The 22,329-nt window shown below is 41.8% G+C and overlaps 1 protein-coding gene across 5 annotated transcripts in view; it reads right to left on the reverse strand.

Annotated features, from left to right (window-relative positions):
• Positions 1-22,329, reverse strand: part of TLK1 (tousled like kinase 1) — a 388,382-nt gene that overhangs the window by 191,630 nt on the left and 174,423 nt on the right. For 3 of the 5 annotated variants that reach the window (XM_029605751.1, XM_029605755.1, XM_029605754.1), the window contains exons 7-8: positions 5,005-5,094; positions 4,250-4,342 (exon numbers count right to left, since the gene is read on the reverse strand). The exons of 1 other annotated variant lie outside the window; for it this stretch is intronic. In XM_029605751.1, coding sequence (XP_029461611.1) covers positions 4,250-4,342; positions 5,005-5,094 — 183 coding nt within the window. The remainder of the gene's footprint in view (positions 1-4,249; positions 4,343-5,004; positions 5,095-22,329) is intronic. One more of the 5 variants, XM_029605752.1, reaches the window with a different exon arrangement.

Genomic DNA, 22,329 nt, shown 5'->3' on the forward strand with positions numbered 1-22,329 from the left:
CAAGAAAAATTCTATGGGAGACACATCCAGGTCAGATACTGAACTGTGTCCCAGGATATTATACACCAGAGCCAGCACAAGGATTATTAGGTAGCCTAGGTGAACCTCAACGTCTTATGACCTCACTCTCCCACCCACTGCCATCTCCTCACATAATTAATTATGCATTTATAACAGATTTTACATGAAAAAAACATTCAAAGTACAGTCTTTTGAGGTAAAAATATCACTCTGCCAACCAGAAGACCCTATGAAAAAAATCAAGAGAGAACTCATATGGTATTAGGCCTATCGTAACATGTTGGGTATGAGCTTGGTCCTCGGAAACCCATGAGTAAACTGAATTACAATTAAAATATAGTAAACCTTCCCGACCAAAACAGCACTAACCGCCGACATTGAAGCAGTAACAACCCTGCCTATGACATGGCAACAGCAAATATTACACCAGGCATTAAAAAACATCAATATACCTCCTATTAAGAAACAGAACAAGCTAGGCTGCTATAGTCTCCATACCTGGGAACTTTTGATTTATAGTCAACCCTGAGATTGTCAAGATTATCATGGATTAGAAGAGAGGGAGAAAGAGGCTGTGTAAACTTTCTCCTCACTCTCATATAATCACACGTACACTAACATGTTCATTCTCACACACACATACGGTCACTCTTCTTCTCATTCCCAAACACACACGTCTGAGAGAAGGAGCCTGTGTGTAAGCAAGTGTGTATGAGAGAGCATGCCTGATAGGCACTCACACATACACAAGCTCACATACAGGCTCTCTCACATATACACATACACATTAACATACACAGTTTCTCTGTCACATATACACACAGCCACACACAGGCTCCCTCATCTCACACACCCACAAACTTGCTCTCATAAGCACACAGACACAAATGTTCTCTCTCCCTCTCACAAACACAGACTCCCTCTCTCATATATAACGTGCTCTCACTCAAGCCTGCCAGTCCTTTCCCTATCTCTCCTTCTGCCACCAGCGGCTCCAGATCCTCTTACAATCTTTGGCTTCCTATGAGATACCAGCAGCTTGCATCTCCCTTTCTATTTTTACTATGCTACTGGTAGGAATCTTCGGCTGCCGGCAAAATGGGGTCCACCAGTGGACCCTGGACCTCTATGATCTTTGGCCGCTGGAGGTATGAGATCTGCCAGTAGCCCTGGATCCTCTTTTTTGTTTTTATCTTTGGCCGCTGGAAGGATAGGATCCACTGGCAGCCCCAAAGCCTCTTGTAATCTTCAGGAGCTGCTGACGCTGTGCCCTCTGAGCCACCGCCCTGTGGGCAGTGGGTCACACCAGTCTTACATGTAGGGAAAAATAATCCCAAGTACAGGTACATAATGGAGAAATTACTTGCCTGATAATTTCATTTTCCTTAGTGTAGATTGATGGACTCAGGACCAATGGGTATAGTGTACTCCTGATAGCAGTTGGAGACTGATCAGATTTCAATCTGACGTCAGCCCTAGTACACATACCCCTGCAGGAAGTGCAGCTCTTCAGTATTCTCCTCAAAAAGCAATGTGGATATATGTATGACTGAATAACTTGAATAACTTGATTAACTTCATAACTTGGTTAACTTAATAAATTTGAACCAGTTGAATTGGTTACAGCTAGAGACCGCCAGTGCCCTCAACCGAGAAATGTCGACACCTGGTAGGAAGGGTGTCCTAGCTGAAGGAAAGCATGGCTTACCCGTGAATCCCCCCAGCTGTGGATGGGATGCTGAGTCCATCTGTCTACACTAAGGAAAACAAAATTATCAGGTAAGTAATTTCTCCATTTCCTAGCGTGTAGCAGATGGACTCAGGACCAATGGGATGTATAAAAGCTACTCCCGAACCGGGTGGGAGGCTGCCCGTAACCCACTTAGTACTGCCCTTGGCAAATGCTGTGTCCTCCCGAGACTGAACATCCAGGCGGTAAAACCTGGAAAGGTGTGGATGGAGGACCATGTCGCCGCTCTGCAGATCTCGGCGGGTGACATCATCTTAGTTTCCGCCCAGGACACTGCCTGGGCACTAGTAGAATGGGCCTTGACTTAGAAGCATGCAAGCCACCACCTTTATATGTAGGCCGCCTTGATGACTTGTTTGATCCAACGGGCAATGGTTACTCGCAAGGCCGCTTCCCCTTGCTTCTTCCTGCTGTAAAGGATGAATAGATGGTCCGTCTTTCGTACGGATTCCGACCTTTCCAGGTATCGGACTAGGAGTCTGCCGATGTTGAGATGGCTTAGACTTCGAGCCTCTTCCGAATTCTTATGCTCATCTGGCGATGGTAGCGAGATGGTTTGGTTGAGATGGAAGTGAGACACCACTTTGGGGAGGAACAACGGAACTGTGGGTAAGTGGATGGTTCCCAGGGTGAGTCTGCGGAACGGCTCTCGGCAGGACAGTGCTTGTAGCTCGGATATACAACAGGCCGAACAGACTGCCAGCAGGAAGGCTGTCTTCAGTGTTAATAGTCGGAGAGACAGGCCGCAGACAGATCTGAAGGAGGTTCCTGCCAGGAAATCTAGGACCAGATTGAGGTTCCAAAAAGGCACCGGCCACTTCAGGGGTGGTCGGATCTGCTTGACTCCTTTCAGAAAGTGGGAGACATCCAGGTGAGAGGCTATGATGCCGCTCTCGCTCTTGGTTCCGTAGCATGACAATGCAGCCACCTGTACCTTGATGGAGATGAGAGACAATCCCTTCTGTAGGCCGTTCTGCAGGAATTCCAAAATCACAGGAATTTTAACTGGGCGTGGTATGGGCTATGCTCCGTATCTCTTGTTGATTGGTTAATTGTATATTCTGCTTAGTTCATTGTAAACCGAATTGATTTGATTTGTATCAAGAAAGTCGGTATATAAAAGCCTTAATAAATAAATAAATAAAATAAATGATGTCGTCGTCCTCGCACAGAATTGCCCCAGGACTAGTGGTGGCATTCAAAAAGGCAAACAGAATATTAGAAATTATTTGGAAGCACAGAGAACAAAGCTGAGAATATCATAATGCCTTTGTATAGATCCATGGTGCGACCAACCTTAAGTATTATGCTCAGTTCTGGTCACCCATTTTTAAAAAGATATAGCAGACATAGAAAAGGTAGAGAAGGGTGACAAAAATGAAGGGGATGGAAAAGCTCCCTTATGGAGGAAAGGTTGAACAGATTAGGGCTCTTTAGCTTACAGAAGAAATGAGAAGGGATACGACTGAGATTTATAAAAATAAGTTGAGGTGGAATGGGCAAATAAAGGACGTTATTTACACTTTCAAACGTTAGGATTAGAAGACATGCCATGAAACTAGCAATCAGCAGATTTAAAACAAATCATAGGCAGTATTTTTTCACTCAGCGCACAATCAAGCTATGGAATCTGTGGTCAGAGGATGCAGTTAAAAGCAACTAACTTATTGAGGTTCAAAAGACTGCTGGATACGTTTCTGAGTAGATTTGGGAAAGTCAGCGCTTATCCCTGAGAATGAGATATAAATATGTCACCTATTTGGGATCAGACAGGTACTTGTGACCCAGACTATCTATTGTCTAAGACAGGATGCTGGGCTCCATGGACCTTGGTCTGACCCAGCATGGCACTTATGTTATGTTCTTGCCTAATCAATGCTTAATTGATAAAACTATTACTTTAAATCTTGACAAATGGAAGAAGTCCTTTTTCTAAGTATGACAACAAAAAATTTATAATCTAAGAAATAAACCCTTAGGGTCCGATTTTCAAAAGTATTTTTGTGCTTAAAACTGTGTTTTACACGTTTAATTGCACTTTACCCATCAAGTGGGCTTTTGAAAATTGCTATATCTCCTATTGAACTGTCAATAGCTTTTACCTGTATTAAGTGCACTTAACGCGGGTAAATGGCTTTTGAATACTGATAGTGAGTTACAGTTACATGTGTAACTCCTTTGAAAATTTACTTGTTAGATTTGCAGCAAAAACTCCCTACAAGTACATTTTCTCTGAACACTAAGCAGAAAAAATGAACTTTATTTACCTCTTATATTTTACTTATTTGACTATATTTAAGGCCTATTTCACATTTTCTAACAGCATTTTCACTATTTTCCATTATTTAAATTACAAAATATGTATGCATATTATGTGAAGATGTAAGTACAGTATATTGTAAAAAGCAAAATATTTTCTATAACAACTTGGTCATTCTAGATTAATAATTGACTCCAAATTATCAGTTTATTACTTACCCTGAGCAAATCATCTATACGACCTTCTTTTTTTTCTAGGTCTTGATTTTTATTACTTTCTAGTGCAGCTAATTTCAGCATTGTAAGATCGGTCTAAAACACAGAAACATACATTTCTGAAGAAGTTCAAGATATTATATGAGAGAACTTTAAAATGACCAGAATTTACAGTCACAAACTGAAAAATTAGCCCAGTAAGATAAAAAGCTCAATTTTTTAAAGCAAATCTCTAACCCCCAATAATTTAGTTTTACTCTCAAGACTAATAATAGGGTTAGTATGTCACAGATTTTGTTGGTTTAATGAAAGTTCCATGGTATTTATGATTGCTATGATGAACATAAAATTTCAAACTAATAACTGGATCACAAATATTTGACACAGAAGAGTTTCCATAGAGGACAGTTTTCACATCCATTTGCTTAACAAAAAGTACCTGGAGAAAAGCAGATGCCAATGTCCACAGGTACTGTGCGTCCATGGCAAGCGTAAAGGAGAAAGTTATGTGCACATTTTCACTTTGAAAGTTAGGATGAAGTCCATGGGCAAAAAGTATCTGCAGACTTGATCCCAAAAGGCATAGCTTGAAAATTGATTCCTTAAGTTATAAACATTCAATACAGGTAACACGTACACATAAAGACCCTAAATTTCAGATATGAGTTTTTATGAAAATCTGTTGCAAACAAATCAGAATTAGTTTTCGGTCACTGCAGTGAAATAATTGGAATATATGACTACTTCAAGGTGTTTACCTGAATCACTTTAAATGATAACTGCTTTGGTTGCGTAACAGGGTGGTCCCCAAAAGCTAATGCAGTAGGTGAAGGACTATTTTGTCGGACCTAAAAACAAACAAACAAAAGCATTTTCCAACTAGAATATGTCTATATATATATATATATATATATATAGATAGTCCTATGCATCTGTATCAATGTAAGTAGATATTTCTTTGCAAAGTGTATTAGTTTATACTCTGTGAAGTAATCTTTGATTCTATGGAGTTGAAACGAGAGAGCTTGACACTTTTTTTTTTTTTTTTAAGTTTTACATATCTTAAGTAGCACCTAAAATACAGTAGCACTTAAAAAAAAAAAAAAAAAGTCTCAGAAATCAAGTTTGGCTCCTTTACTATAATGGGTAACTGCCTTGCTAGAGTATATGCTCACTTCCTATACCTAACATTCAAATATGTCTCCCCTAGCTACCTTCAATGTAATAATCACCATCTAAATTGAATCAGAGAATGCTCAGTATTTTAGAAACCAAATGGCTATCCCAATTTCATTGCTTTTTAAATTCTTAACTTTGGGAAAAATGAAGTATGAATCTTATCAAAATAGAGATACTGCAAACTTAAGGACAAGGATTTTATTCTATATATGTTTCAGTTAATGAGAACTCATTTATAAAGGGCAGGCCCCTTTGTTTGCCCCCAAAGTGCAGCACCTTAAAAAAAAAAAAAAAAAAAATTACATCAAATCGCCCCTAACATCCTGCCTGACGAGTCCAACCGTCATTCTTACGCCTCCAGCAATCATCGAGAAGCTTCCAGCACTCAATCAGACCCTACCAGCACCCACTCAGGCGACTCCAGCACCCACTCAGGCGACCTCTTCATGCACACTTTCACTATACCGATCATCTACAACCAAAGGAGAAACTCTGTAAAAAAAAAAAAAACCACACCAATCCCAACTTCATTCAGAAAAGAATCATTCCAATCATGACATCACCACTGAACCAACTGCTGGGCCTCACGCTACTCTACTTAACTCTAATCAATGCACAATCACTCTCGAAAAAATCTCATCTCCTCTACGACTATCTAACAGAATCAAATCCGGACTGCTGCGCAATTACTGAAACATGGCTGAAACCAGAAGACACGGCTCTAATCAACCAACTCCCTACATACACCTACATCTTCTCGATCCCCAGACTCAAAAAAAGAGGCGGCGGTCTATTACTAGCCACAAAAAAGGAGCTAGGGCTATCTCTACAGACTTCAAATTCATCTACATCACTCGAATTCGCTCTATTCAAATCTAAACACCTTCAAATCTGCCTTATCTATGCCCCTCCAGGAAGCCTAGAATCGGACCCGTCTCCTTTAATTGAACTCTTAGCCAAACACATCAACACAGATACCCCCCCGCTATAATGATGGGAGATTTCAACCTCCACGTGGACAAAACCCCTCAATCCTCCAGTTGTGAAACTTCTCACCTCGCTTCAGTATATGGGTTTCAAACAAATTATTAAAGATCAGATGCACAAAGCAGGACACACACTGGATTTAATTTTCATAAATGAAAGCCTGACCACTGCTTCATCTATGACTTGCTCCCCAGTCCCCTGCTCGGACCATAGGTTGATCTCTACAAACTCTCAAGTTCAACCAACCCAACCTCCCACCATCTCAAAAAAAAAACCACAGTCTAATTCAGGAAGTTATGCAACCCAGAAACCCTTAGCCCTTTACTATCCTCTGCATTAGACAAACTAGATCTCACGGATGCAAATTCAGCCACATCCTCCTGGATCAAAATAACTAAGAACATAGCAGACCTAACGTGCCCTTTAACTTCCAAAACTCTCCACTCTAATTCGAACAACAGGAAACCCTGGTACACCCCTCAACTTAAAACTCTGAAACAAGATCTTAGAAGATTCAAACATGCATGGCGAAATAATCCTTCCCCACCAAACCTGGAAGCTTACAAATCTACCATGCACCGCTACCGGATATCCATCCTCCAAACAAAGAGGGATTTTTTCTCACAGAAAATACACCACTTCATCTTTGACTCTAAAGCTTTATTCTCCCTCGTCTCGCCCCTCACCAAACCTTCCCCCACAACTATCCCGGACGATCAAGCGGCCAGCAAAGCCTCAGAATTAGCCACATATTTCAAGAAAAAAATCACCGATCTGATCAGACCTTTAAATACCAATAATGCTCCTCTTCCCCCACCAGTCTACTATTCAAATACTCAACAGATCACTAGTCTGGAAAACTTCGAGCCGACTTCCTCCTTAGAGATTGAAACAGTCCTAAAGAAGCTCAAACCTGCCTCGCACCCCACATATGCGATCCCCGCCAACTTACTCATCGCCAGCTCAAAAACAGTCGCCAAACCAATTGCCGACATCATTAACTGCTCACTAATGCAAGGTTCAGTTCCTGACCCTTTGAAACTCGCAATTCTTAAACCACTCTTGAAAAAACCCATCCTGTCTCCAGACGACCCCGCCAACTATTGCCCAACTGCTAAACTCCCCTTCATTTCCAAAATCTTAGAAAAAATAGTTAATAAGCAACTCTCGGAATACTTAGACGATAACAAAATACTAGCCCCCTCTCAGTTCGGCTTCCGAAAAGCTCGAAATACAGAAGCTCTCTTAATATAACAGACACAATACTGTGGAATCTAGATAAAAAACAACCCGGTCTTCTCATTCTCCTCGACCTATTGGCCGCTTTTGACACGGTAAACCACTCAACACTTCTGGATTGGCTATCTGACATCGGCATAAAAGGCACTGCTCTCAGCTGGTTCAAATTTTTTCTACATAACAGATTTTACAAGGTCAGAGTCAACAATAACGAATCACACCCAGTCCGCTCAAGGCTCATCCTTATCCCCCACCCTCTTCAACATTTATCTATTACCGCTTTGCCAGCTCCTCTCCAATCTAAAATTAACCCATTACATTTACGCAGATGATGTACAAATATTCATCCCGGTTACGGAATCTTTACAAAAAACTCTAGAATTCTGGAACAAATGCCTCCTAGCCATCAACAACCTGCTCATGAGCCTTAACTTAATCCTTAATTCCAATAAAACTGAATTACTCCTTGTTTCACAGGACAGTAACTATGCAATGTCCAACATACTCCCTACCAGTCAACCTTCCTTCTCCTCTCAAGTCAGAAACCTCTGAGTCATCTTGGACAATCAATTAAACCTAAAGAGATTTATTAATAATACTACTAAGGATGGCTTCTATAAATTGCAAGTCCTGAATCGGCTCAGACTGCTCCTTCACTTCCAAGACTACCGGTCAGTTCTACAAGCAATCATTTTTTCAAAAATTGACTATTGTAATTCCCTCCTACTCTGCCTCCCAGCTAACACCATAAAACCATTACAAATGCTTCAAAACGCTTAAGCCAGGATTCTAAGTCTAACAAAAGAAATCATATTACCCCCATCTTAAGAAACCTACACTGGCTTCCAATTAAATTCAGAATCTCTTACAAAGTACTAACAATCATACACAAATCTATACACAAGCTCATTCCACTGGATCTCAATATCCCTTTTCAACCACATATTTCCTCCAGCACGGTGAGAGCAGCTTATAGAGATACTCTCCTCACCCCACCCATCAAAACCTCATGAAATAAACGAACTCTATCCACAGCGGGCCCTGCACAATGGAACTCTCTATCTCCAGAACTCCGGAAGGAATCTTGCCCAATCACCTTTAAAAAGAGACTCAAAACTTGGCTGTTCGAACAAGCTTTTAATCCATACCAATAATCTCCCCTCAATGTGCACTATGTACCATGACTCCTAGATACTTAGCCAGGTTTTAGTCCAGAATCTCATTTCGTTATCGTATTTATTGTACTTTTATTCCCCAGTTCCTTGATCCGAGTTTACTCTACCTGTTCGATGTAATCGCATTCTTACATGCTTGTTAATGTTATAATGTAAACTGAAATGATATGTAACATTGCTACATGAATTTCAGTATATAAAAATGTTAAATAAATAAATAAATAAATAAAGGCACTTCAGGTTGTTGGGGTATTTCAGTTTGATGTATAGGATTCATTTCTATTACCTTGTTTGTCTTTTGTTTTGTTGCAGTCTTAAATGTTATTACTGAAATAAATTTTATTTTTTATATATTTCTTTCCTTTTAACAATGCATGAATATGTTATAGCTATATCCAGAATTTTTCAAAATGCCCCCCCCCCCCCCCCCCAAAGTCCATTATTCAGTTATTCATGCTCGTATATAAATGTGGTGCTTGCATAAGGTTCAAATAAGGGTGAACACAAAAGCGCTTTATTAAACTTGGATTCCTAATGCTGGGAATGTCTAAGCATGAGGAGCTTTCAAAACCTTGCCACCACCAATACCTCCGCTGGAATGAAAGAAAAATACCAATAAAAAGGGGGCTATTAATGATTTGGTTTGAATTAAATGCCACCTAAATCATCTAAAGCAACAGTATTGCACAGGGGAAGTTAATTTTTCTCCAAGGTTACATGATTGAACTGTTTGCCCAAACCTGAGAAATCAAAATGGCAGCAACAGTAATTTAACATTTTACATTACCCCAACCTTTACCGAAAGGAAAGCAGCACCACTCGCTCATATTTCAAAGAACAAGACTTCTCCAAATCTTTTAATTGCAGGACTTATACAGAAGTTAATTCTCTTACCGAGACTTTTTTTTTGTTTTGCAGACAGGAGATACTAAGTACCAAATTCAATATTCTAAGACCAATGACACTATTCCTAATGCACAGACAATTACTATTTCTGTAGGAACAGTTTTAAATACAAAGGGGCTGTAAGGTTTGGGTTCCAGACTCAAACCTGAGTGAGATCAGGTTTCAAAGCAGAGGAAAGCATAGAAATATATGCACCGATACAAATATGGTTGACAAACAAATTTTTCTAACATATGCCATCATTGCCTGGACTGTGGGGGCTGCATAAATCTCTCAAAAGCTGGTTTTCTATACCTGTGATGAGGTGATATGACATGAGGATCATGACCATATGTTTTCCTATGGCTGAAGTCCAGAACAGGTCTGGAATCCGCCTTGGTAAAGTAGATGAACAAAAGATTCAAGGGTGGATCCAGATCATTTCTGGAATAAGCCACCAATTTTGCCATAGCTCAAGGGAGGTCAAGACTTAAGTTTCTCTTCTCAGGACTTTACAAGATCCAAGGCTCCCTCCTTCCAGGGAGGACACTCCAGGATTCTCTAGTAAGCTATCCTCAGAGCCAAGAACAGCCAGTCTGCAAGACTCAGGCTGTTTAAAAAAATCCAATATAGGTTTACTAATCAGGCATGTCCCTAGTGTTTTCAACTGGAAACTGAGAAGCCTCAGAGGGACAAGAGGATGCCCCTATACTAGGCAGTTCCGCAAGAGTCAAAGTTTCTTCCTAGTTATCCCACTGTGGAGGAAATTCAGAGAGACCAATATGCTCATTCATCTGGGAGCGTGCGCTAAAATAAACGTTTGTTTTAATTTAAGGATAGTAACGTCCAGTCAAGTATCTGGTGGCACCGTTCTTTAACAGATTCAAGAATTCTTACGTGCTGGCAATGGATACTCTAGCTCAAAGGTCTATGGACAAAGATAATTTTAGAAATGATATAAGAGCCTCCACAGAAGATTCCAGTAGCGCCTTAATGGCCCAGAAGTCTCTGATTTCTAAAAGTAATAGTCCTGGTGGAGTTCTGCACTAATGCAGAGCGCAGAATCTGCACAGAATCCCCCCCCCCCTCGAGTAGAATTGCCAAATTCTGCACAGAAAATGGCAGAGGAGACCCTGGCATGCTGCGAATGTAACACACGAAAATGAAGGCTCTGGCAAGCCGGTCGTGGCGAAGATGAAAGCCCCTGTGTGCTGGGAACAGAGTATGCTCCGCTCGCGGCGAAGATGAAGGTCCTGGTGAGAGTGAATGTGTGTGTGTGAGAGAGGAGAGGGAGAGGGGTGTGAGAAAGGAGAGGGAGAGGGGTGTGAGAGGGGAGGGGTGTGAGAGAGGGGAGGGGGTGTGAGAGAGGTGAGGGGTGAGAGAGAGAGAGCATGGGAGGCAAGAGTGGAGGGGGGATGCTTGAGTTGGGTGCCAGAGAGAAGGAGCCTATATGAGGAGATTGTGAAGGAGTGTGTGCGTGAGAGAGAGAGAGATTGGGAGCGTGTGTGTATGAAAAAGGGATCGTGTGTATGTGAGGCTGCTAGCCTGTGTGAAGGGATTGGGTATGTATGAGAGAGCCTGTGTGAAGAGGTGTGTGAGAGAGACATAGGTAGCCCTTGTGAGGATGTATGTGTGAAAGAGAAAGGGAGCTTGTGTGGGTGTGTATGCAAGAGAGAGGGACCCTGTATGAGGGGATGTATATGTGCGAGAGAGTGAGGGAGCCTGTATGAGGGTGTGTGCATGTGTACTAGAGAGAGCGCATGTGTGTGAGAGAGGGAGCCTGTGAGGGGCAGTACTGAGAACGGGGTCAAACTCTGGGACTAACAATAGAGTGAAAGGGGTTGAGCCTAGAGATGGAGGGGAGAGATACTGGCAGGTGGAGGAGTTGGGGCTTGAGAGGGTAAAGTGGCCAGGGAAGTAGAGGAAGCGAGTGGAAGGGACATTCTTACAGTGAATTTCTAGGGAAATTCTGCATCTCTAAATATTAATTTTTTCCTGCATTAATTTAAAATTACTTAAAGAGTGTCATGTAAATTGTGTTATTTTGACCAATATAACGTTTTTGTGCACAGAATTCTCCCAGGAGTAAAGTGATAGATAAAATAGTGTGGTTACCCAATTAGACCACCTGGATATATGACATGATGAAGGAAGCACAGCTCTCAAAAGCTCATCACAACTGTAATAAGCCAGCCAAATCAAAAGGAATGGCCTATAACTTGTTTGTTGACCTTTATTTCTAGATCTAATAGAGATGTTAGAATATCCAAAACACTGCTAAAACTTGTAGTTTCTTTCTTTATAACATTGCCAAGGGAGATCATGTGATGCCGTAGCGAGTGCGGACGTGTTTCCTTCCCTCTCCACTCTCCAGTTCCCCATCTCGGCATAATTCACGGTTCCAAACTCGACGATTTAAAAATTATTCCGGAGCGCTAACTCCCCTCGAAGTCCAGTGTTTTTTTTTTTGGCACCTTTAAATCGCGTGCGATGGCAGCCCGTGGCGCGAAAAGGGAGAGGGAGAAAGGAGAAGGCCAGGCTGCCTAATGCCGCGTTGGGGGAGGAGGAGCAGGGACTCACTGACTCACTGCCACATGCTGCGTTCGCAGACATCAAGGAAGCTTTGCGCCCAGACCTGCAGTCCATCCTTGCCCAGATCTCGGATCTCTCCACCAAGATTGAAGGCTTAGAGCCGCGATTAACAGCCCTGGAGCAGCGGGTGTCAGACCAACAAGATGGCCACCGGGACCACGAGGGAGAGATAACAGGCTTAAAAAGGTACAGCTCACCAAACAGGAGCGGCGCATTGAGGACCTAGAAAACAGGTCCTGGCGTTCTAACCTCCGATTCATAGGCCTCCCGGGTCCATATCTGACTGAGACCTTGCACCCTTTTTGGAAACCTGGCTCACCAAGGAGCTTCAACTCCCAACAGCCCTGGGCCCGCTGCGCGTGGAGAGAGCGCATCACTTGGGGTCCCGGCAGTACGACAGCAGTAGGCAGCAGGTGGCTATCGCTAAAATTCTCAATTTCTCACACAAAAGTGAAATAATGCGAGCCCTGTGGTCCGGCAAGACCCTCTTACATGAAAATAAAAAAATGTTAGAGTTCCAGGACTTTTCCACTGCTCTATCTGCTAAACACTGAGCCTTTGCCCCCATTTGTTCCAAGCTCTATGCATTGGGCCTCAAACCTGCACTGATGTACCCCGCACGTTTGCGAGTGACTACATTGCGGGAAACCCAGTGGCTGACTACGGTGGAGACCGCGCAGCAGTTTCTCCAGAAACAGGAAGATCAGAGACCAGAGAACACTCTGGTGCAATGCTGATTCCTCTCCTTCATTGGACCTGTGAGGAGGACTGGTCACCTAGAGATCATCAGTTAAGCCTGATTGATGGCGATACAGGTGCGGCGATGCAAGACAGAGGTTTCTTCTTATTCTTCACAAGATATCTAAGCGGTATTGCACAGATTCTGTTCCTGGATCTGGTCGGAGATGGCTGGTGATGGAGGAGACTGAACAGTTGAATGATTTCTATGTTGGTTTAAAAACCGGTGCACCTTTTCACACCCAATGTTTGTGGATTATGGTTATTTTCTCACTATTTCATGCCATTTAATGGTTATTTTCTCTTTATTTTCCTGCTATTTAGAGAAATTAACTCTACAGTCAAGATTTAAACTAAAGAAATGGAGACGGAAGGGGGGGGGGAACAATCGGCATAAGTGATCTCCGTTATTGTTAATATGTTTGAAGTAGATGGGGAGGGGGCAGGGCATGGTCTCAGAGACTCACATCAACACCAGTCCTCTATACTGATTCGAGCGGTCATGTTGCTGGGTATATGCTCCTATCCTTCAGGAAGTGTTGGATTATTTAGGTGGATGGGTGCCCTAGCTGGGGGAGTTCCCAATGTGATTGTCTTACTTTCCATTCAATCCTCAAACCAGGATTGCGCAAAAACAGGATAAATGACTAACAAGGGTCTGAAATTGTACACTTGGAATGTCTGTGGTATAAACTCCCCCATCAAAAGATCTAAAATACTGATTGCATTACAGAGGAAAAACACAGATGTTGCATTTCTATAGGAAACACATTTACATAATAGAGAGCACGCAAAATTATGCAGAACCTGGGTGGGGGAAGTTCACTATGCCTCGGCTACGACCAAATCAGCCGGAGTGGCAATATTTATTGGCAAGCATGAGCCCATTATTGTTAAACACAAGATCAAAGACCCGGAGGGGCGTTATATTATTTTAGTTACAGAAGTCCGTCAGCGGATGTATGTATTCTGCAGTATTTACACCCCCAATACCCCTGGGCTGAATTTCTTTCGTCAAGTGTACAGGCTACTAGCAGCTTATACTGACCAAGTCCTTATTCTGGGGGGTGACCTTAATACACTTCGAGACAGCCAGCTTGACACAGAGACCAAACCCTTGGGGGACGTTCACCTTCTGATAATGGGGTTCTTTTCCTTGAAAAATCTTTACAATTGACAGATGCCTGGCGCACGTTACATCCCACTGCAAGGGAATATACGCATATTTCCCGGGCCCATAACACGCAAACACATCTAGGTTATCTCCTTGTCAGTAGGCCCCATTTCTTTGCGGTCCAAGAAGTACATATAGATGACCTCATTATCTCGGACCACGCACCGGTTGGGATGACTCTCAGGTTTTTATACACGCCCCTCTGAAGCCATCTGGCAGTTTTCTTACTTTATGTCAGATGATTGCCATTTTAAGGATTTTATTCGCGAGCCAAATGGGTGGACTATTCCCTCTTTAATAAAGTACATAGCGACGACCCAGAACTATTTTGGTACACTGCCAAGGCAGTTTTACAAGGAGACATTTCTTATATGGCTAGGCGCTGGAAACTAAGAGACAAGCAAATCCTGACTCTAGGCTCTCAGCTTCGACTAGCGAGGACCACCCTCTCCCGGGTCAACTTCCAAGTTAACCGCGATAATTTCAGGTCCATACAGGGTGCCCTTAATACATTGCTTCACCAATGGGCGAAAAAAAGTCTAACCTACTATCAGCATAAGTTGTTTCAATATGGAAATAAGCCAGGTAAACTTATGGATAACCTTATCAAATCACATAAGGGATCACACTGCATAACAGCGGTACGGACCGGAGCAGGTCAGCCCACCTCGGACATCGCCAAAATTCTGAAAACCTTTAAAACTTTTTATACAGACCTCTATAAAGCTGGGCCTTGGAATTCTGAAGGTTGTAACTGGTTCCTTTCTAAACTATCATTGCCCCGATTAGCAAGGGAACAGATCGAAGGGCTAAATAGACCCATAACAGAGGATGAAGTACGGCGAACCATAAGAACAGCTAAGCGTTATAAGGCCCCCGGTTCTGACAGATACACAGCTGAGTTTTACCAAACTCTCATAGACTCAATAGCTACGCCGCTGACTAAGACGTTCAATGCCCTCATTTGAAAGGCTCTGACCCCCTGCACTCCAATCTGGCCCACATCTCCCTTATACCCAAAACCTGGGGAGGATCCCATGGCAGCCGCATCTTATAGACCCATTTCCCTTTTGAATCAGGACCAAAAATTACTAGCTAAAATACTGATCACTTGGCCCCCCCATACTCTCCACTTTGGTACAGCCCGGACAAGTGGGGTTTGTCCGACGGTGCTATGCCCTTACAAATATCCAGAAAATATTGGTGGTAATGGCATTGTGTCAGACAGATACGCCCCATCTTGCAGTCAGCTTTGATGCAGAAAAGGCTTTTCATAGGGTGGATTGGGCGTATCTGTCTCGTATACTTAAATATATGGGGTTTGATGGTTATTTCATGACGCCATAAAACTTTTATACACTGACCCGGTAGTGAAGATTGTGGCCAATGGAGTGACATCGGAGGAATTTCAGGTGGGCAGAGGCACTAGGCAAGGGTGTCCCCTTTCCCCATTATTTCTTCTGCAATTAGAGCCACTTTGGCTTGCCATTCAGGTTAAAGAAAGATGAAGGGAGTGAAGTTCCAAAATGAGACCTTCAAATATGCCATGTTTGCGGATGACATTCTGGTCTTTCTTATGGACCCCGCCCCTTCCCTCTCCTCGCTATTACCGCTTTTTGATGAGTTTGGTTCTTTCGGGGCTTAAGCTAAACAAGGACAAATCGGAAGCCTTAGCTTTCCCTGTAGCGCTCTGAGAGGCATGGGGGGGAACTTTCCCACTACTGTGGGCTCAGGACAGCATTAAGTACTTAGGAGTGATTATCCCTTCCCATCTTTCTCAGCTATACAAAGCTCAATGTTACTCGCCTTATGGCCCACACACAAGACAAATTGCACATGTGGATGTCCCTGCCTTTATCGCTGAGTGGGAGGATAAATCTGTTCAAAATGGCCATTTTATCTAAATGGCTTTATCTTTTCCAAAATGACCCCTTGTTTTGAAACGAGCAAACTTAAGCAACCTGGAGCTGTCCTTGAGGACCTTCCTGTGGAGAGAGAAAAAGGCGAGAGTACCACTCAGGTATCTAAAACTCAAATGGGGGAGAGGAAGAATGAGTGTCCCAGATATCGAAGTGTACAATATAGCCAGTAATCTTAGGATAGTGCGAGACTGGGTGATGGGAAGCTCCTCATGGGTGAATCTGGCGGCGGAGCGAACTCTATTGGGCCCGCTCGATTTACAATATGTGTTGCAAGTGGGCCCTCGGCACTTAATGGTTCCTAAGGAACTAGGTATGTTAATAGCCCCAATCAGGCACACATGGCTGTCACTAACCTGCTATTTAGCTATTCAATGGCTTTGTGCATACTTAATGCCCATTAAGGGGAACCAGGAGTTTACTCTCTTCGAAGACCAGTTTCAGAACTGGTCTTCGAAGGAGATAACCCACCTGGGACATGTCTTGGATACACAGGGTAGACTGCTTCCATGGCCAGAACTAAAAGACCTGTATGGCTTGTCAGGGGTACAAATATACTCCTATCTGCAGCTTCATCACTATGTTCAAGCCTTGTCAGCTGAGAGCGTACAGGCTGCAGTTTTCCATAAAATAGAAGAGTTCTTATCTCTTGGCCAACCTAGTGGACAAGTTCCTTGCCTGTTATTACAGGGTAGATGGGAGAATGAACATTATTTCCAATTAATTGGAGACATGCTTAAATCCGGGTTTCATTCCATTGCGGCAGTAACAACTTATCTCTACTATTGAGAAATGCAATATAAATTTTTATGGAGGGCCTATGTCTCCACTACTATAGCCTGTCACTCTCAGTTACTACCCTCCCCGATAAGTGGGAAGTGTCATGTGTGGGAGGGGTCGCTGTCTCATCTATTTTGGGATTGTGTGTGCATCAAGAAATTTTATCTTCTCAATGACCTGTTCAATGTCTCTCCAAGGATTCTGTTATTTGATTATCTTACTCCTAAAGCCATACGAAATGTTCATACCCGCATTTTCTTTAAGAAGGCATGCTATGTGGGGAAAAAACTGATTTTGCTGCAGTGGAAAGATGCCACCCCACTGCACTTCTGGCAGTGGCGCAACCATCTTCACCGCCTGCTGCATATAGAATCCCTAACTGCGAGGCTTTCCCCGCTTCACAAATGGAAGGTCTGGGAGCCATACCTTCAATCCCTACCACATAAAGCAAGAAGCTTGATTCTCAATAATGTTTGACTTCATCAACCTTCAACATGCCCCACTGGATTAGTTTAACATTCTGCTGCTTTTGGACTAACAGCGATTACTTTGGTCATCATGGGACTTTCGGAGGGAAAGGGGGGCAGGGGAGATTCAAAGGGGAGGAGGGGGGAGTCAGCTGGGGTGGGCAGCGGTGGGGCAAATAGGGGGGGTGGGAGGGGATGGGGGCTCGTTTGGCCAGTACAGATGTTTACCATGTGAGTGCAATTTGTTTGTTCTTTTACCCGGTGGGTCCGCAGAGTTCCCGAGCCCACTGTGGAAGTGGTACATGTTTATCTGTCCAAAATTCAGTTGCATGAATACTGGTCTATATTTGAAAAAAAAATTTCTGCTGACCTAATGAAAGGTGCTGATTTCAAATATCAAGTCAAAAAATATGCAATGTCAATTTTTTTCACAAATGAGAAATGTTTTAACAACGATTATTTATTTATTTGTTGAGTTTTATATACCATTATTCGGTTGAGCCATCATAACGGTTTACAAAAGTATACATTTATCTTGTAACAGAAAAGCAATATGAACGTTAAACATATTCTTCGTAGTTGAGCAACAGTAAAAACCATTTAAACAATATCAGAAATAAGCATATCAAGTTCAGAGAGGATTATTAGGTTAGATGGGGAGGGTATGCAGGTTCAGGGAGAAGGGAGTGAATTAAGAGGTATACAATTGAGAGTTCAGCTGAGAGTTGGGAAGATTAGACGTCTGAAAGTCAGTGAGGAATTTGCGGAATATTAGTGTTTTTAGGTCCTTTTTGAATGTTTTTAGGTCATGTTGAGTTCTCAGGAATTTAGGTAGGGTGTTCCACAGTTTAGGTGAGGCAATTGAAAAGGCTCTTTCTCTTGTGGTTGCCAGAGGTGCATCTTTGATAGGGGGAATGTTTAAGTAACCTGAGTTATTGGAGTGTAGGTTTCTTGAAGGATTTTGAGGGATTATGTTTAGGGAGTTAAGACCTTGATGATCATTGTTTAGGATTTTGTGGATTATGGTCATTGATTTGTAGACAATACGTGCATTGATAGGGAGCCAGTGAAGTGAGGTCAAGATTGGTGTGATGTGTTCACTTCTTTTTGTTCCAGTTAGGACTCTGGCAGCAGAGTTCTGCAGTATTTGGAGTGGTTTGAGGGATGAAAGAGGTAATCCAATTAGTAAGGAGTTGCAATAGTCGAAGGTGGAAAAGATAAGAAGTTGTAGTACAGTTCTGAAATCATAGGGGTTGAGAAATGGTTTTAGGTGTCTTAGGGTTAGGAGTCTGTGGTATCCTTCCTTGGTTTTGTTCGTTATGAGGTTCCTGTAAGAAAGTTCCTTATCAATGGTAACTCCGAGGTTCCTGGTGTGGTTGGTAGGGAGTATAGTTATGATTTGTTTGTCAGGTATGGTCAGGGGTGGCGGAGTTGGATTTGGCTTTTTATCCATGAGTATTATTTCAGTTTTGTCAAAGTTGATTATGAGTTTAAGGGAGTTTAGTAGGTGTTTGATTGAGATAAGTAGTTCTTAAGTTTTCTTGTAGGTGTCAATCGAATTTTGTATGGGAATGAGGAGCTGAATGTCATCAGCATAGAGGAAATGTGAGACACCATATTCTTTTAGTAGTTGGCAGATGGGGAGAAGGTATATGTTGAAAAGTGTGGCTGATAAAGCTGATCCTTGTGGGACACCACTGTTGAGGTTGATTATTTTTGATAGGTTGTTGTTGATTAATACTTGGTATGTTCGATCAGATAAATAAGAAGAAAACCAACGTAAGGTATTGCCAGTTAAACCAATTTGGGATAGTCGTTCCAATAGTATTGTGTGGTTCACTGTATCGAAGGCGGCTGAAAGGTCAAGAAGAATAAGCAAGAACTTTTCTTGTTTGTCAAAGCCTCTTATGATAATGTCATTTAGGGAGATGAGGAGGGATTCAGTGTTTAGATTTTTTTCTAAAACCATATTGGGATGGAGATAGGATGCTGTTTGTCTTCAGGTAGTCATCTAGTTGAGTGTGTACGACTTTTTCAATGGTTTTAGCTATGAATGAAAGGTTTGATATGGGACGGTAGTTAAGAATTTCCGGATCTAGGTTGTTCTTTTTAAGGATTTGTTTGATCACCGCAGATTTGAGGCATTTGGGGTAGTTGCCTTCGTTCAGTAATAAATTGACAATTTTGGTGATGGTTTTTGATATGGTAGGTTCGATTGATTTGAGGGTTGTTATCAGGATGACGTCCAATGGATGGCTGGCAGGGTTCATTTTATTTATTATTGATTGAATTTCAATGGTAGAGGCAGTGTCAAAGTTTGACCATGATGAGGTTGTCTTGTTGTTAAGTTTGGTGTCTTGGTTGTTGTTGGTTAAGTTGGATTGGATTAGAAGAGATATTTTGTTGTTGAAGAAATCAGCAAAGTCGTCGCTTCCATGTTTGGTGCATGAGGATTCTTGGGTGGTTTTGGTAAGTTTCTGAACTATTGTGAATAACATTCTGAGGTTATGATGAAATTTGGAGATTTTGTTGGAGAAGAATTCCTTTTTCGCATTGTTGATATTTTTATATTGAGCTAAGTTATTCTGATAATTATTTAGTGTGGTAGTGTTTTTGTTTTTTCTCCATTCTCTTTCTTTTATTATAAAGTCGAATATCAAGGGTAATAAGTTCTGAAGAAGTGATAGCACATAATATATTTGTTTCATGCAAAAAACAAGTCTATCGTCTAACCAAGAGAACAACAGTTGTGTAAATTTTGTTAGGGAGAAACTCTCATTTTGGATGCTCTGGAATAGTTATGATCAGGGTTGTCATGCTGTAAATATCAGCAGTAGTCTGCCATCATGTTTGTATTCCATCTGCCTTGATATCTATGTTCCATGGTCTTGATGGAAGCGTTCTCCTTGTTCTTCACTCATAGCTCCAAGATTTGAGGGGAAGCAGTTCAGGTGGCTATCAAGGAAATGCAATTTGACACTCATGTTTGCTCCCAGTCTTTGAAAAGCAATCAACAAATTTTGAACTAAAAGGTTATAATTTTCGGCCCTGAAGTTGCCAAGAAAGTCTGTAATCATGTCAGAAAAAGCAGACCAAGCATCCTTTTCTATGGTTTTCATGGTATTGAGAAATTCTCTGTCTTTGATTAGAAGCCTAATTGGCGGGCCATCAAATATGCCAGCTTTCAACTTCTCATGTGAAAGAGCACGAAATTTGGTACACAGGTACTTGAAGCACTCACCATCTTGATCCAAAGCCCTAACGAACTGTTTCATGAGTCCCAATTTTATATGCAATAGTGTGATAACGCACGCCTATCTGTGCCCTTCTCCTCTACTGCCAATTCCAGATTCCATACTTTCCCCACCTGGCTGCGCCGTGTGGTTGGAATAGTTTTCCTGAACTGGTGTGTCATGCTCCCTCTCTTGCCATGTTTAAATCCCATCTAAAGGCCCACCTTTTTTAAACTGTTTTAAATCTTATGCCTGATTGTCTTTTTAGTCAAATCTTTTCTTTTTAACCATTGTCTTGTTTTATGAAATATCCCATGTCTCTTGTCCTGTATGTTTGTCATATTAGATTGTAAGCTCTACCAATCATGGACTGTATTTTTGTATGTTTGTACAGTGCTGCATGTCATTTAACACTATAGAAATGTGTAGTAGTAACAAGTGTAGTAGCACGTGTAGTAGCACATATAGTAGTAGAAGGAGTAGTAGTAGGAGTAGGAGTAGGAGTTGCAGCAGCAGATGTTAGTCTCATAACTCCCACTGTCAAAATATTCTTGGTCAGGAAATATTTCTTTATCCAAAATCTCTTTACTCGATATCCTCGAAGTCGAGGCAGCATACATGAAGGGCTAATTGGACTGATAAGAGCTTGCTGAATTCTTGAAAACAGCTAATGAAATCTATTATTGGGAAGAAATTGCTTTTTAGTTTTGAGAAATCTGCATTTTAATCCCTAAGGCATAACCTGAAGATTATTCTGAAATTTTTATTTGTTGCTTTAGAACTGGAGCAGAAAGTTAGATTAGAGTCCATGCTGAAGCATTTTCAGCATTGAGTAGTCCTATAGCAGGCACAGAAATGTATTTTCATCTGAAGTTATTACATTTTTCAAGTCAACAAAACTAGGCAAACTAAATATTTCTCTAATACCAAGTAAGAGTCTGAATCTAATTCTAAATGCTTTAATGAAACCTCCCCTTAAATCTCTATCTGCCGCATTATAAAACACAAAGACAGTAGATAAGGTCTGTAAAGTCTGTCCAATATCATTCCTTCTGCAAAATACTTAAGTTGATTTCTGGCATTTCCTTCACTTCACAACTAGGAAGCATCTATACCTAACCCATGCTTTCCTGAATTTCATTACTGTTTTTGTCTTCATTAGCTCATCTGGAAGGCTATTCCACCCCCCTGTCATATGAAGAAATATTTTCTGATGTTACTCTTAGTCTACCTACCTTGAAACCTCATACCATGACATTTTGTTCTACATTTGTTCCTCAGTAAAAGATTTCATTCTAATATATATATTATTTATACCTTTCACGTATTTGAATCTTTCTATCATATCCTCCGGTATTACCTCTGTTTGGGACCCCAAGTCTTATCATATATGCATCACTTTGGTAGCCCTCCTTCGGGCCATCATCACTCTGCCTATATTCTTTAAAAATTACAGCCCTAAGAGTAGGGCACAATACTCCAGATCAGGGCTTTCCAATATCCTATATAATAGCATGATCATCTCCTTTTTTCTGCAGGGGAAAGCCACTCACTAACAGGAGTGTGCAACTGAACCAAACTTTACAAGCCTGAGCCACACAAAAGGGAAGTCAAGCCATGTGATGGCCCCTGCAGTTTTAATGCCCGTGAGAGCTACACTGAAAAAAGCAGCTGCTATTGTTCTTCAGAGCCATCTGTCTTCACCTTACAATTTT

The sequence above is a fragment of the Rhinatrema bivittatum genome, chromosome 6 (assembly GCF_901001135.1).
Source record: "Rhinatrema bivittatum chromosome 6, aRhiBiv1.1, whole genome shotgun sequence".
Taxonomy (NCBI): Eukaryota; Metazoa; Chordata; class Amphibia; order Gymnophiona; family Rhinatrematidae; genus Rhinatrema; species Rhinatrema bivittatum.